We start from the raw sequence: 15,248 nt of genomic DNA, 5'->3' as shown, positions 1-15,248 counted from the left end.
AGGAACACCCCCCCAACCCCCAACCCCACCCAAGGCTTGCCGCATGACAAGACAAATGTATTCTTTAACAAGGTGAAACAGGAGAAGAACTCCACGTCTTAGAAATTAGAGATGCAGCAAGTACCTCAACCAACTTTAACTTTGTTATTTCACCAAGAAAGATTTATGTTCTGTTGCACATTTAGATACTTTCTACAGATAAATGCATATAAAATATACCTGAAGATATTCTTTGCTCGTACTTCCAGTACTTCACATTTCAAATCAATTTTATCACCATCAGATGCCTCAACTGTTCTGAGTGGCAAATTTCCCTTCATGGAAAGTTTCCCTTTTCTGCTTACTCTACCTTCCAATGAACTAATGCTTAGTCTGTTTGAGTTCACTAAAACTGAGCCACCAAAGTTGGTTAAAGGTTTACGAAATACAGGTGAAGATACAGTCGCCCTGTGGAACGATGCAGACCCATCGAGTACCGGTTGTTCAACAGTACCTCTAACCTGCATGTTTGAAGAAGTGGTGTATATCAGCACTAAGAGAACGGGAATAGATACATAAACAAAAAACAATTGAAACTATTTTCTCGCTCTTTCTTTCCCCCAGTTTTTCGAAAAACAATTTTACCCAACTTGAAATAGTATGTTGAGGCATCACACTTCCACTTTGACATTTCTGCATGTATATCTTACAATTAATTGAACTTACCTGAAGCACAACTTCAGCATTTCCCTGGAGCCAGTTTGCATGTGGAGACAAAGCCGTCAACAACATCATGCCAGCGTCTTTAATATCAGCATCAATTCTGACTTCACCGGCATCAAGTAGGTTCCAGTTCAACCCTTTAAGGTTTTCAGCCAACTGAGTGTTCCAACCCTCCTCATTTCTCTCTCTGGGGCTTCTTTTATCACTAGCTTCATCTATAGGTGCCTTGCTCTTCTCTGCGCCCCAACTACGAATCCAGGAAGCTTCACTTTTGTCCCTTTCTGAATTATCTTCCTCCAAACCATTATTTTGGACAAAGGTCACAGGGACACTTCCTTGAATGTGCACATGGCCATTTTGGATAATAGGTTCAAATTTTGCGTTGAACAGGAAACGGCTGGTTGGGGTTAGAGAAGCAACAATTTCAGCTCGACCAAGGTCAATACCCCCAATGGCACCATCTAGGAGCCTTACTTGTACGTCACATTCTGGTTTAGCAAGATTTCCTCTAAGATCCCCTTCCATATGCAATATGCCTCTAATTGGAGACAGAAGCTGCCGCAAAGAATGAACTGCTTCAGTGGCAGTTGATTCAATAACCTGAACCAATGTAGGAACTAAACTAACGGGAAAGTTTAGAACAGCAAAATGTAGATTAGGCTTTGCCCCAACAAGAGTCCCATCTGCATGTATTGTGGCATTATCCTTTTGAATAAAGATTCTCTCAAGACGCAAACCATCATCATTGCTGTATGCACCAGCTGCCAGAACACGCTGAGTATTATAAGTACCCCATTCCCATTCCTCCCCATGAAAGTCGAACTCAGCCTAGAAATTACAGAAACCAGGACAAAAGTTGGCAATAAGAAGCAACCTGGAAGATTATTTATTCAAACATCTGAGGGCATCAAAATCATTTGAAAATCTATAGCTACATACCAACTACATATATGCTTCCCGCATTTTGCAATCCTACTTAAAAGAAAATATCTCTGAAGTCTGGCATTGTTTATAGACCAATGAGTTCAAAAATTGACACGTGAAAGGATAAAATTCATAGCCACCCTGGTAACTAATAGATCAAGTGGAAAGCAATTAGGTTGGAATATTTTCATGTAATACAATAGAAAATAGGAAGGCGCGGTCACAAGTACAGAATCAAAATTAAGAAGCAAAGGTTTGCATGCAAATTAGGGATGGAAACAGGAAAAATAACCAGGACAACCAGCTCAAACTTATAATTTAACACAAAATCAAAATGCTAGAGCGTAATAACTTTTAGCAGACATTACTCAGGAAAGAGACTTGATTTGTACCTATTCTCACGAGATTTGTGGCGTTAATTAAGGTGGGTAAGAATATATTGCAATGCAAAGACAAGCAGGAGCATTCCATATCGGAGTAACATGATCGAAATGTAGACTTATTTTACCATTGTGTCTCCATTTCCTCCACCACTTGCGTCTAAAGAGCCACTCCAGCGACCCTTAAGTTCAGCTAAACCAGGAAGATTGAACTCTTCAAGGATCACTTCATCTGATAGAGTAGAATGACCCCGAATTTCCTATGTTGCCATCAAGAAATGGTAGAGCTGGTCTTAGTTTAATCTCCGTTAACTGGAAATCCAAGAGTAGCAGAACCAACAGAAGTTTCCAGAATTTATCATGGTATTAAATCCAAGAAGTACCTCAAGCAGCTTCTGGAGACTTTCAGCATACAATCCGATTAACTGCAAACTTTGCATGAAAAGGTCCTGCAAGCAAGTAAAAGAGCGCTAAAATTAGTATTTAGTGGAAATCATTCTGCAACAAATTCCCACGCCCTCCAACCCTGTCTTTTTTCATTATATTTTTATGAGAAACAGATACTTCTACTATTTCATTATTTATTCTACCTTTGACCTTGATTGAACAGCAGGGTCTGAACTTCGAGACAGAAGCCTTGCAAGTGGAAGCATCTCAGCAATCTCAGCTTTTGGAACCTCAAGCCTCATTCTCCATCTACCCATGGAGGATATAACACTGCCCAGATGCCCAGTCATTGCTCGGTGAAACAAACTACCTCTTTCCTGGCCAGATGGCATCCGATCTCGTGTGCCTGGCAGTACATATTCACCTTGAAGCTCATACTTACTATTGCTTTGCTCCAAAATGGACTTCTCAATGGTGATCTAAGAAAAAAAAGGTAAAAACCAGAAAATAGTCTAGGATGTTAAGTCACATTACTAAAATTCAGGGGGAAAACCTAAATCATGGTACTGAAATATATAGTGGAATCATCATTTTCTGCCGTATAAAAATGCAGATAGAAACATGCATTCCATAAAGCACAGCATTACAAACCTGAGTAGATTTATCCGCTTATTAAGCAGAAGAAAGCAGACAGTTTCTGTTGTCACTGGAAGTCTTAAACAAAAAGATGTACTCCCTCCACCCCAATTTACGTGATTGTTTGCCCAGGCACGAAGCTTAAGAAAAAAATTTGTAATTTGTGGTGTAAAACAAGCCTTAGATATTTTGTGTGCCATAAATCCTATCACTAAAGGTTTTAAAGTAGAATTGTTTCTAAAAATAAAAGATCAGTTTCTTTTGCGACAGACTAAAGAGGAAAATGAGACAAATGAAGTAACATATTATGCATCAATGAACTAACTCTTGAATATATGCCTCCCATGATTTAACACATTTCCTATGCTTCAACCTTTATACATCACATGAAACAATTACCTTAAAGTTTTTAGCACCTAGGACCTATCAATTGAGTGGTTTCAGCTTGTCTAAAGCTAAGCTTGTCAAGATTTATTGAATGTTATCAAAACACGTCCACACATATGAGAAGTAATTTTTATGAGTTGAAACAATTCAAACTGTTTTGAGGTGTGGATGGAAGGTGGAGTAGAAGCAAGAAATCCACTAGCTTTACAACTTCATTTCAACAAAGGTGTTTCATATTATATGAGCTCTAAATTCTAATTGGTACAGAGGATACATTTATCAAAAAGAAACTGCAGTGACAATGAGTTGACATTTAGTTCTATTTACCAGGCAAATGAAAGATACATATGAATATGCATACTACCAATAGTCGAAAAGACTAGTTAGACAAATTTGAAGCAGCATATATGCAGGACTGAATATTGATACTAGAAGAATCAGGTGTATACCTACAATTAAGAGGACGAACAATAGTAAGAGCCCGTCTGGATTAGCTGACTAAAAGCAGTTGATAAACATTTAAGTGTTGAAACAGATTTATAACTAAGCAGTTACATCTTTGGATGTAAGTGTAAAAATTGATAATAAGCAATTACTGTGTGTTGTTATAAAATGTCGATAAACAATTTTTCTGTCGAAAAATGCCATTAAAGTTATATATAAAAGTTATAAGTTACTAGTATCTTCACAAGGAGAAACATAAGTGATAAAAATGGAATGGGGAAGGGTGATAGCAGTTTTTTAGGAAGAGTATTTTGAGAGTTTAAAAAAGATATTAGGGATAAAGCAATAAAAATCTTGGTCAAATCAAAAGTGTTTAGACTCTGAAAAGCCATAAGTTAGGGGTTTACTTATTACTGTTGTTTGATCTTAGCTTATAAGTAATTTTTTGTAATATAGCCTTGGTGTCTGGCCAGCATTCGCGCATTCGCGCACCTCGATGAATTCCATGGGAGCGTATAAGTAATTTTGGTACGAACAAATGCGTAGATAAGTTAAAAAGTGCTTATAAAACAGTTTGACCAGAATTTAAGGTTACCTACAAACCCTCTAAACCAGTTACAAATACCCACATTTAGAGAATCTTAGAAAGTGCTACTGTGGGTTTATCTTAAATGGCTTTGAAAAAACTCTATTGTAGGTCTTCCTTCTTAGGGGCTCCGTAACAATAAAGTTGATTTTCTCCTCATAATGTCGAAAATAACTTGATGGAGTTGGATGACTTCTTTTTCCTTAAACAAAATCAGCAAATTCTATTAATCATGAAACTTCTCCCATAGTACTTGGCAAACTACTATCAAAACTCAGGCATCCATAGCCAAACTTTCTATTGATTATCAAGATTCACATCACTCCCTCTTAGGCTAAAATAGGATCATACGTTTATTCTCTCTCTCAATATATCTCTTTCTATCTATCCATTGCAAGATGGTGCGCTTCCTCTCCCTTGCATAAGATCAATGTACAAAGATGAATTGTGTTAAGTTGAGCGTGGTCCTCTACCTCTTATTTTCTTTTGGTGCACCCATGAAGTTCCTTGTTATATAAAAGATTGGATTCAAAATAACCCATGTCTTTTTGTAGATTTCATACTTTTTGGTATACTTCTAGTATAAGGGTTCATTTTGTCCCCAACATTAATAAAGTTTATTCACTTAGTTTATTCACTTTATCAAAAACAAAAGTGGGGGTGCTCCTATTACTTATCTTGGCCTGCAACTAGGAGCTTCTAATAAGGACCAAACAAAATGGAACCCAGTGATTGGGAGGGTAGAAAAGAAACTTGCAGGTTGACAAAAGAAATACTTATTCAAAGTGAGAAAGCATGTGTTAAGAAAGAGTACTCTTTTGAGTGTTCCTACGTACTTCATGTCTGCTGCATGCTCCAATCAGTGTTAAAAAGAAGCTGGAAAAGTTTTGTGAAGTCCCATATTGGTTGAGGGAATGAGTTGCGGTCTCCTTATGGTCTTGGGTAATCCACCTCTCATGAGCTCGCTTTTGGGGTAGATTTAGGCCTAAGGGTCATCTCTTCATATGGTACCAGAGCCAGACCTATTGGCACTTGTTATGTTTCTCAATGTTGGACCCCCATGCTTCGGTTGAGAGTGTGGAAGAGTGTTAAGTTGTTCATTGATTGAGTGAATAGGGTGTGGTTTCCTTATAAGATCTTGGCCAACCCTCCATTTTGTGAGCTAGTTTTTGGGTTGAGTTACGCCAAATGTCTTATCTTCTCAAGTTTCAAAAGGATCTTCTATGGGATGCTTTTCAAGTAGGGAGAGGAAATTTCACTTGCTAGATTGGGAGACTGTCACAGTACCAAAGTGTAGGGATGGACTCGGGATTAGAGATTTAGAAGTCTCCTAATCAGAAATTATTTTTTTTTAGAAATTTAGAAGTCTTTTAACAAACCAATAATATGGAAGTGGTTGTATAGATTTGTGGTAGAGGAGAATGTTCTTTGGAGGGGGTAAGAGCGGAAAAATATTGAATTTGAATAGGGATGGAGGACAGAGGTGCCACACTTCCTTATGAGCGTGGGCTTTGGAAGAATATCTGAAAGGGTGAGACGAGATTTTCAGGAAAGTATCTTTCAGGAAGGGTGATAGGAGTAGGGTAAATTTTTGGAGATACACGTAGTGCACGAACGATGGTTTGACGCTTTGAATATCACATTTCCAAATATGTACATATTTCATGCCAAAATGAGATGTCACACCAACATATACAAAGGCTACAAGGTGAAGAAGTTCATTGGTAGTTGAGATTTAGGGGGAACTTACAAGATTGAAAGGTTACAGAATTTTAAAGATTGATTAAGCTACTTCACAAGCAAAGGACGCCACATGCTAGTTCATACGTATGCAGATGGGAGCGGGGGGAACATGAATTTTTTCTGTTGACTCCTATTATAAGAAACTTTTTAGTAAGGGAGGAGTTCATTTTTCCATATATGTTGGTATGAATCCCTAAGGTATTGAGAAAGGTGTGCTTTTTCATTTGGTTACTACAAGGGTAATCTTGACGGCTGATGATTTGAGGAAGAGAAGGATTACATACGTCTGCTGGTGCTTCATGTGCAAAAGTTCGGGTGACAATGGGAATCATCTTCTATTACATTGTCGAATAGTGTTTCACTTATGGTGGGAGAACCGTGTTGGTTTGGTCTTCAATTAGTGATGTCAGGCACAATCAAAGAAATATTGTTTAGCTGGACTTTTAGAAAATGGAAGAGAAGACAAAGGGCTGGGATGCTGCTTCATTAGCACTTATATAGACTGTACGGAGAGAGAACTAAAAGAGCTTTTTACAGAATAGAAAAGAACCTTGCATACTTGAGGAATAGCATCTTATCCCTTGTTTCTTTTTGGTGCACCGACGAGGCTCTTATAGGGATAGAAAATCGAGTGTCTTCATAGAAACCCATACACTTTTGTAAGATTTCCCCTTTTGGTATACTCCTGGTTTATGCGGATACTTTTTCCCATTATTAATAAAATTTTATTACTTGATAAAAAGATAGGAAGAAGAGAAAGAGAGGTAAGTGCAAAGGCCAAATTTGAGACAACCAATTAGTTCTATGACGAATCAATAAGCAGGAACAAGGTTTGTCACATACTCATATCCATTCCTTGGATTTTTGAGCAAAGCTTTGGAAATGCTCGAAGAAGTTCTGGAGCTCTTTTAAACTGGAAACTCATTTCCACCATTTAAAGTTCCATAGATTTTTTGTTTTTACATCCTAAAAGAAAATACAACTTGCCAATTTACTTGTAAAGAACAAAAGCCTCATTTGACAAGCCAAGACTTAATACGAGAAAGTATAGCTGAAGATGTCCAAATCCCAACTTCTTTCTTTTTTGCAAATAGAAAATACTAATTTTAAAGGATAGTATTGCGTCAGGTGGTTTTAAAATTGAGAAGAAACGACACAACAAGATAAAGCATTGGAATCTTTCTTGAAATAAAGAATGGGCAAACATCACAAGATCCTTTTTTTTCTTGCTTAATAAGAGATTATAACGTCTCTCTTACCCCTACAAACTAAAGAAGCGTGTCTTGGCCTAGGAAATCGCGATCAATCAGACCCAAGAAAAGAATAGTGCATGTAAGATGTTCCCAAATATGCATCAACACTTGGTAATTTGATGAATACTGGGACATTATCAAATACACACTTTTAGCATTTTAACAGTAATGTCAAATACACACTTTTAGCATTTTAAAATTAATGTCAAATACACACTTAATGCATTTTAACACTAACATCCCACACTTCCTGAAGGATTTTTTTAACTGACGAACCCTTGAAATGCTAGTGGTGAACGTGTTGGAACTCAATGGATAATGGCCTGCCGTCTACCCTTCTCCACTTAAATACTAGGCTTTTGTATGTTCTGGCATTTTCAAGTCGACGAAAATGCCCGAGGCTTGGAGATGGAGTACTATGATCCCTCTTTATAAGAATGAGGGTGACAATCAGAGTTGCAATAATTATAGAGGTATTAAGTTATTGAGCCACATTATGAAAATTTGGGAGAGAGTGGTCGAGTTGAGGTTAAGGAGGATAGTGTCTATCTCGGAAAATCAGTTTGGATTTATGACCGGGCGCTCGACGACGGAGGCAATTCACCTAGTGCGGAGACTGGTGGAACAGCATAGGGAAAGGAAAAGAGATCTGCACATGGTGTTTATCGACTTGGAGAAGGCGTACGACAAAGTTCCTAGGGAGGTACTTTGGAGATGCTTGGAGGTGAGTGGGGTATCGGTGGCATATATTAGAGCAATCAAGGACATGTATAATGGAGCTAAGACTCAGATGAGGACGGCGGGAGGAGACTCAGAGCATTTCCCTGTCTTGACGGGGTTGCATCAGGGTTCCACTCTTAGCCCGTTTTTGTTTGCTTTGGTGATGGATGTGTTGACGCGGCATATTTAAGGAGAGGTACCTTGGTGTATGCTTTTTGCAGATGATGTAGTTTTGATTGATGAGACGCGGGGATGATAAATTAGAGGTGTGGAGACGGACCCTTGAGTCTAAAGGGTTCAGGTTGAGCAGGAGCAAGACAGAATATTTTAAATGCAAGTTTAATGACGTGAGGCAGGAAGACGAGGTGGTAGTAAGGTAGGATTCCCAGACGGTGTGTAAGAGGGATAGTTTCAAGTATCTGGGGTCCATGATTCAGGGGAATGGTGAGATTGACGAGGATGTCTCCCATCGTATTAGAGCGGGATGGATGAAGTGGAAACTCACCTCGGGGGTGTTGTGTGATAGGAAGGTGCTGCCCAAGCTTAAAGACAAATTCTACAGGGTGGCAGTCCGGCCGGCCATGTTGTATAGAGCGGAATGTTAGCCAGTCGAGAACTCTCACATTCAAAAATTGAAGGTGGCGGAAATGTGGATGTTGCATTGGATGTGTGGGCTTAATAGGGGTGATAGAGTTCGAAATGAGGCTATTCGGGAAAAGGTGGGAGCGGCTTCGGTGGAGGACAAGATGCGGGAAGTCCGATTGAGATGGTTCGGGCATGTGATGAGGAGGGGCACGGATGCCCCGGTTCGTAAGTGTGAGAAGCTTGCTTTGAATGGTTTCAGGCGGGGTAGGGGTAGGCCGAAGAAATACTGGAGAGAGGTGATCAGGCGGGACATGGAGCAGTTACAGCTCATTGAGGACATGACCCTAGATAGAAAGATCTGGAGGGTGCGGATTAGGATAGAAGGCTAGTGCCAATTTGAGTCGTTGGGGTAGGACATTACTTGGTAGATGTATTATTCTTGCTAGGACACTTTGTTGTATGCTTTATTACGAATTTGTTTACTATTCTTTGTTTATGATTCCTTGTGGGTGGCATATTTTTGTCTTGACATCTTGTTCCATGCTCTATTAAGTATCTGTTTATTATTCCTTGTCTTGAGCCGGGGGTCTATCGGAAACAGCCTTTCTACTTCTCCTGAAGTAGTGGTATGAACTGCGTACATCTTACCCGCCAGACCCCACTATGTGGGAATACACTGGGTTTGTTGTTGTTGTTGTATGTTCCAGGGTGTGACGTGCATCTAACCAACTCATCATGTATTGCGCTCTTACCACTAGATCAAAGACCCAAGGACTTTCTGACGGGAAGTTTTCCGTTGTGATGGATGATATGGATCACAGAGCCCGGAGCTTCGCAAACTGACATATTAAGCTTAATAGACGATAAACAAATACAACTTTTCAGTTCTTGTGATACCTTTTCTTTTCTCGGTTATAAGACCAACCGTTTGTAAAATTCAAAGTAGTTCAAAGTTGATTGTAGTGTTAACGCTGCAAAACATTATCTCTAGAAAAGACCAATTAACACAAATAAAGGTACAGGTGAAAGCATATGCACTTTCAACATCCCCACTATTCCACAAAAGAGAGAGAGAGAGAGAGAGAGGAGATACTCACAACATCTCCACTCCATCTGGCAGCAACATCTAGAGCTTCACCCAACAAGCCGCTGAATTTTGGCCGGAGTACTGACAACACCCCATGACCTCTTCTCTTCTGAAAGTTGAGTTGAATTTCTGCCTGAGAGTAAAAGTAAGACTTTACAATGTAGTTACTCACAAGGAGAAGCTCCTATTCTCGGCCACAAAATAAGTATGACACTGTAAATCGCCGGGGCATTGTCACCACAACTTCAATTGGCAAGATAATGACAAAAATTTCAAGGTCTAGAGGACCCAATGGCCACCATAAAGAGGACGGATATGGTGTAGGCTTGGGTTGCCTAGCAAGGAGTTGTGTCGGTACCATAAAAGAAAGAGAGAGGAAGGAAAAAAATGGTTTTGTCAAGCGGCGTAAGGCCGACTACTAGTAAGCCAAAGCTACTTGAGACTATACCAAGATCATTAAAGGTCCAAATACAAGGTGAAAATAGAAGAGCAAACTTAGTGTTGAAACGATATACGAGATGAGCTCCATATATATAAATTGTTGGATATAAAAGATATGATAGATAATCATTCTCTATGCCCAATAAGGTAAGCAAATGTTCTATAAATAGATATATAATATCCTATAGAATAATTATAGAAAACATTGGATGGAAAAAATATTTGAATGAATGGTTTCGGATAAAGAATCTTATCAATTTTAATAGAGAGACTCCGGACTCTCTAAATCACTTCCAAGTATTATCTGTAAGAATACCTGATGCAGGATATGAGGAACAGTGAGAAGAAAAGTCAGATAAACACTATAAGTTCCTTCAACACCTACAGCATAACCTAAATTATTTTCATCAAAAGTTCAGCAGTTTAGTTTCTATAGTTCTTTTTTACCTTTTATCAAAAAGGAAAAAAAAAGTTCTATGGTCCTTTTTCTTTTCCAGACCTGTAAAAGCATAACTCAAAGCCTCCTCAATATGCATGTATGAAAACGAAAATTCTTGGTCAGGGAGTCAATCAAAGAACATATTATTTCCTCTGAATCAGATTACCCTTTGAATCATTCCACGAAGTGAAGCCAGCTCCAATTCATCCAAAGGCAAATGTCGCACCTGGTAAGCAAGTAAATGAAGTATAAGTCATTTAATCAAGCATCTATATAATCATGCAAGATATGGAATAAGTGGAAGTACCTCTAAATTAGCTGAGTGCAGCGGCTGATAGCACACATTAGCTTTTAAGTGTCCCTTCTGGAAGGAGAACGAGAACATTTTGCCGATCATATTCTCTTCAGAAAGAGGATGAAATGGCCCTCTGACCTCCAGATTAAGACTTTCATCTGGTCTACCCGTGGCATCCAACTGAATAGAAAAATAGAATCAAAGTAATACACAACAAAATCAGCTCATGAGTACAAATAATTAGAGTAAGAAAACAGACCATAGATTAACTCCAAATAATTAAGAGTAAGAAAACAGACCATAGATTAACTCAACCTCATAAGGTAACTCCTCAGTGAGGATTGACCAAGACTTTTATTTATCTAAATAATTAGAACTTATTGTTGAAGATAAAGTCAAGTTAAAGATCGCTCTTGACCTATATTCCTGATATAGAAAAAAGAAGCCGCAAGTTTAGGTAGAAAGAACAGCCAGTGTCAGAGAGATTACTTCTGTAAGGGAGACAATGGTTCATTCCCTCAACCAATGTGGGTCGTGGGATACCCTAGCAGAACTAAAGCAACCAATGTGGGTCGTGGGATACCCTAGCAGAACTAACGCAACCTATGAGGCATCAAATAACACCACCCCCACCCCCACCCCACCCCAAAACCCCAACCCACAACAAAAAGTCTGACCAAAGCATAGCCATTCTAACTATGTCATGTATTTTAAACTTACAAATAACTCACTTTGTTCAGGCAATCACTCATGATTAGCCACCAATATCTAGCGGTTATGACCATAGTAACAATACGACAACAACATACCCACTGAAATTCCACAAGTGAGGTCTAGGGAGGATAGAGTGTACGCAGACCTTACCACTACCTTAGGGAATTCACGAAAGACCCTCGGCTCAAGTGCAGCAAATTCAAGTACAAAGAAGGAAACAGTGAAGAAAATATACCAACTAACAAAGGAATAGTGCAAAGTCTAAAGCTCCCACTATGTGCGGGGTCGGGGGAAGTATTGTATGCAGCTACCTTGCATTTTTGCAAGAAGTTGCTTCCAAGGCTTGAACCCATGACCTCCTGGTCACATGACAGCAACTTTACAAAATAGTGCGATAATCGAAACAGAATAAATCACAGACTATGATAGACATCACAAGCAGGGACTACAATACTACAGCTATTACAACGACAAACACCACAGCCTACACCATCGAAAAGCAAGACAACACTGCTATCCGACTAGCCTTCTACTCTAATACGCATCCTCCACACCATCCTATCTAAGCAGAGTCTATATATTTAGATAATATCATAATTGACTAGCATTTGTCAAAGTTCCTAGAGCATTATCGTGGAGTAACTTACATTTTGTAAAAGATTTTATGAACTAGTAATATCACATGCTTTGGAACTTGACAACCCCACCTGATCAAACAAGAGGAATAATAATGCCAATAAAACATACACAGATAAGCTTATCGTTAAAGTCTCACATTGGTTAGGGTATGAAATGGTGGTTTGATTAGATGAATTTGGGCAATCCTCTCCTCACGAGCTAATTTTAGGGTTGGGTTAGGCCCTAGCTTTAGGGTTGAGTTAGGCCCTGGTGCCATATTAATTACATGCTATCAGAGCTAGGTCCATCTCCATTTGGGCCCCAGTGCACACTTCACTTGGCTTAGGCGTGAAGGGGGTGTTAGAGTGGGTTAGAATCCCACATTGGTTGGGATATGTATCGGTGGTTTGTTTATATTGAATTAGGCAATCCTTCTCACATGATCTAGCTTTTAGGGTTGAATGACATGTGTCATATCTTTACACTTATCAAGTGGTCATTTCTAATCAAAAGATAAGAGCCCATCTGTTGATCTCGCGACTTAATGATCAAATCAGAAGACTAGACAAAGAACTTACAAAATGGGTCATTGATACCAACCTACTACATCCTAGAAATCATTTTATAACCGTAGTGCCTGGCCTAGCTTGTGTACAGCTCGCTAATTCCATGGAATTCCTTTTACCTCCCACCAACACAGTACAAGATAACTCTTTCCACGAAGGCTTGGACAATAGTAAAAAAAATCACCTAGTTTGCTTCAACTAAGGATTGAGGATTGAACCTGAAACCTCATGATTCTCAACCCACTTCATTGACCACTAAACCACAAACACTACGTGATTTCTTCCCATCTGTTCTAGCCTTGGTGGATAGAGTTACTGGCGGTCAGAGGTGACAGGTATCCGGTGGAATTCGTTGAGGTGCGTGTAGACTGGTCTGGACACCACGGTTATCAAAAAAAAAAACTTAGAACCAAAAGAAAATGGGGACAGGCATATAAAAAGATATACACTTTTCTATAACAATTTCTCATTTGGTTGCATCCTCTTTGGGTGGATGCATTTTCTTTTTAACCATGACCCCAGGTATTCAAAAAATAATACAGAAGATTTCATGGATTCTTTAGATGAAGAACCTTGTCTGACAATACTATAGGTAGGTAGAAATTTAAACAACAACAAAGCCCTAAGTTAACAAGGAATATTTGAATGTTGTTTAAAAAAATATAAACTTAGGGTATACAATGATAAGGAGAAAATTGTGGGGAAAACCTTAAGACCCTGCGGCGTGATGCTCAATGCTCCAGCCAGCTGAGGTGCCAGCATCAGTTGGTTGAGTTTGAGGCCTGAGATTGAAACGTCACCAGAAAGAGTATCTGTAGGTTCATTACATTCAACTGGAACATCTTCTGATCTCTTTTCAGAATCCACAAAATGCTGGCCAGTGATACTGGAAGCTTTAACAACCTTTCCTTGAAACTTTATCCTTCCAGTAGCTTTCAGGTGCACGGGTCTTGGAGAATCCAAAGCATATGAAGAGACTGAACTGAAAAACTCGAAACTGCGCATTCTCAAATCCAGTTCAACTCCTTCCACAGTAAAGGGTAGGGGAGCATTCATGTGATAATCTCTCAGGTTTAACAAGTAATCATCATGATAGGAGGTCAGAACTTTTGAATACAAATCAACAGCAACTGATGAAGAATTAACAGTTATTTGATCATGCGAAATTATGATATCTCCACGAGCATCTGTGAGTGATCCTTCAGCTTTAGGCGCAGTCCATTTGATATCAAACCGTCTGCAACCAGAAAATTGGTCCATCAGCCAATATCATGATAAAACTTTATCGAACTACTGGAAATACAACCTCCTTAAAATACACAAAAGTATCAGATAGGGGAAAATTACCTACTCTTCCCCCAAGAAAAGAAAGTTCATTATTAGAGAACTTGTACAGAAAACAAGATATCCTCATCTCTGAAAAATGTTAACGGATAAACATGGCCGGGAGCCCTCAGCTAGCGTGTGACGATTGCAGGGGATAAAACATGAAAAGAGCCTATTGCCTTTTTTGGGACACTAAAACCCCACGACGAAGAAGCGGGAAGATTACTTTATCTAAAACTAGATTTATCGTGAGAAACCAATCTTCGGTAATCATGACTGAGAAACCAATCAAAAATGCTACATAACATCCAACAACATAATAGGCAGTGAGCCACCTTTCTAGACAAACTTTCCCCTCTGCACAACCAATAAACCCAATATTAAAATTTAAAAATTCACTGACTGAATGTGAAATCACAAAAGATACACCAAACAGCCCAAATCATCTTCATCACAATCCTTGTGCAAACGAGCAATGGATAAAAGATATAATTGCTCTTGCGCATAATGCACCATGCTTGACTAGTGGTTGTCGAGAGAATTCGCTACTGTAAAATGCCATTGGTGCTGATCAATTTTTTATGGAGTAAAGACTAAGCAAAAGCCTTGGTTCACTGACAGGGAAATAAAATAAGCCAGGGGAGGACTACTTGAGGGTTGTGGGTGCACGAAAGGACAGACAGATTCTTATCTGAAGGTCTCGGTTGAATCTAGAAATTGGATGTACTAGGAATACAAACTATTACCATTCAGAAAGTATATACAGAACACCATTAAGAAAGACGTGTCTAGAAATCCCTTTCTTTTCAGAAAGATAACAGTATATTCTTCTGCACAAAGGCTATGCTGGCAGCCATATTTACAATTAAAGAAGTGATCAAAAAACATACAAGGATTTTGAGAACTCTAAATGAAGTTTCGCTTCATCTACATAATTTTCCTTTACACCAAAAATGCAAAGACAAAACACAACTCTTAATCCTCTGCATTGAGCTATTTCTATCTTCACATGAAA

At 38.9% G+C, this 15,248-nt stretch overlaps 1 protein-coding gene across 1 annotated transcript in view; it reads right to left on the bottom strand.

Annotated features, from left to right (window-relative positions):
* The window catches only part of LOC107839106 (protein TIC236, chloroplastic), a 60,819-nt gene that overhangs the window by 34,503 nt on the left and 11,068 nt on the right, over nucleotides 1-15,248 (bottom strand). Inside the window, exons 11-19 of the mRNA XM_016682466.2 lie at nucleotides 13,616-14,144; nucleotides 11,022-11,189; nucleotides 10,881-10,940; nucleotides 9,845-9,967; nucleotides 2,597-2,872; nucleotides 2,390-2,455; nucleotides 2,135-2,266; nucleotides 706-1,530; nucleotides 220-500 (exon numbers count right to left, since the gene is read on the bottom strand). Coding sequence (XP_016537952.2) covers nucleotides 220-500; nucleotides 706-1,530; nucleotides 2,135-2,266; nucleotides 2,390-2,455; nucleotides 2,597-2,872; nucleotides 9,845-9,967; nucleotides 10,881-10,940; nucleotides 11,022-11,189; nucleotides 13,616-14,144 — 2,460 coding nt within the window. The remainder of the gene's footprint in view (nucleotides 1-219; nucleotides 501-705; nucleotides 1,531-2,134; nucleotides 2,267-2,389; nucleotides 2,456-2,596; nucleotides 2,873-9,844; nucleotides 9,968-10,880; nucleotides 10,941-11,021; nucleotides 11,190-13,615; nucleotides 14,145-15,248) is intronic.

The sequence above is a fragment of the Capsicum annuum genome, chromosome 8 (genome assembly GCF_002878395.1).
Source record: "Capsicum annuum cultivar UCD-10X-F1 chromosome 8, UCD10Xv1.1, whole genome shotgun sequence".
NCBI classification, from domain to species: domain Eukaryota; kingdom Viridiplantae; phylum Streptophyta; class Magnoliopsida; order Solanales; family Solanaceae; genus Capsicum; species Capsicum annuum.
Note: the sequence above shows the minus strand (reverse complement) of the source record. Positions and strands in the feature narration are given on the sequence as shown.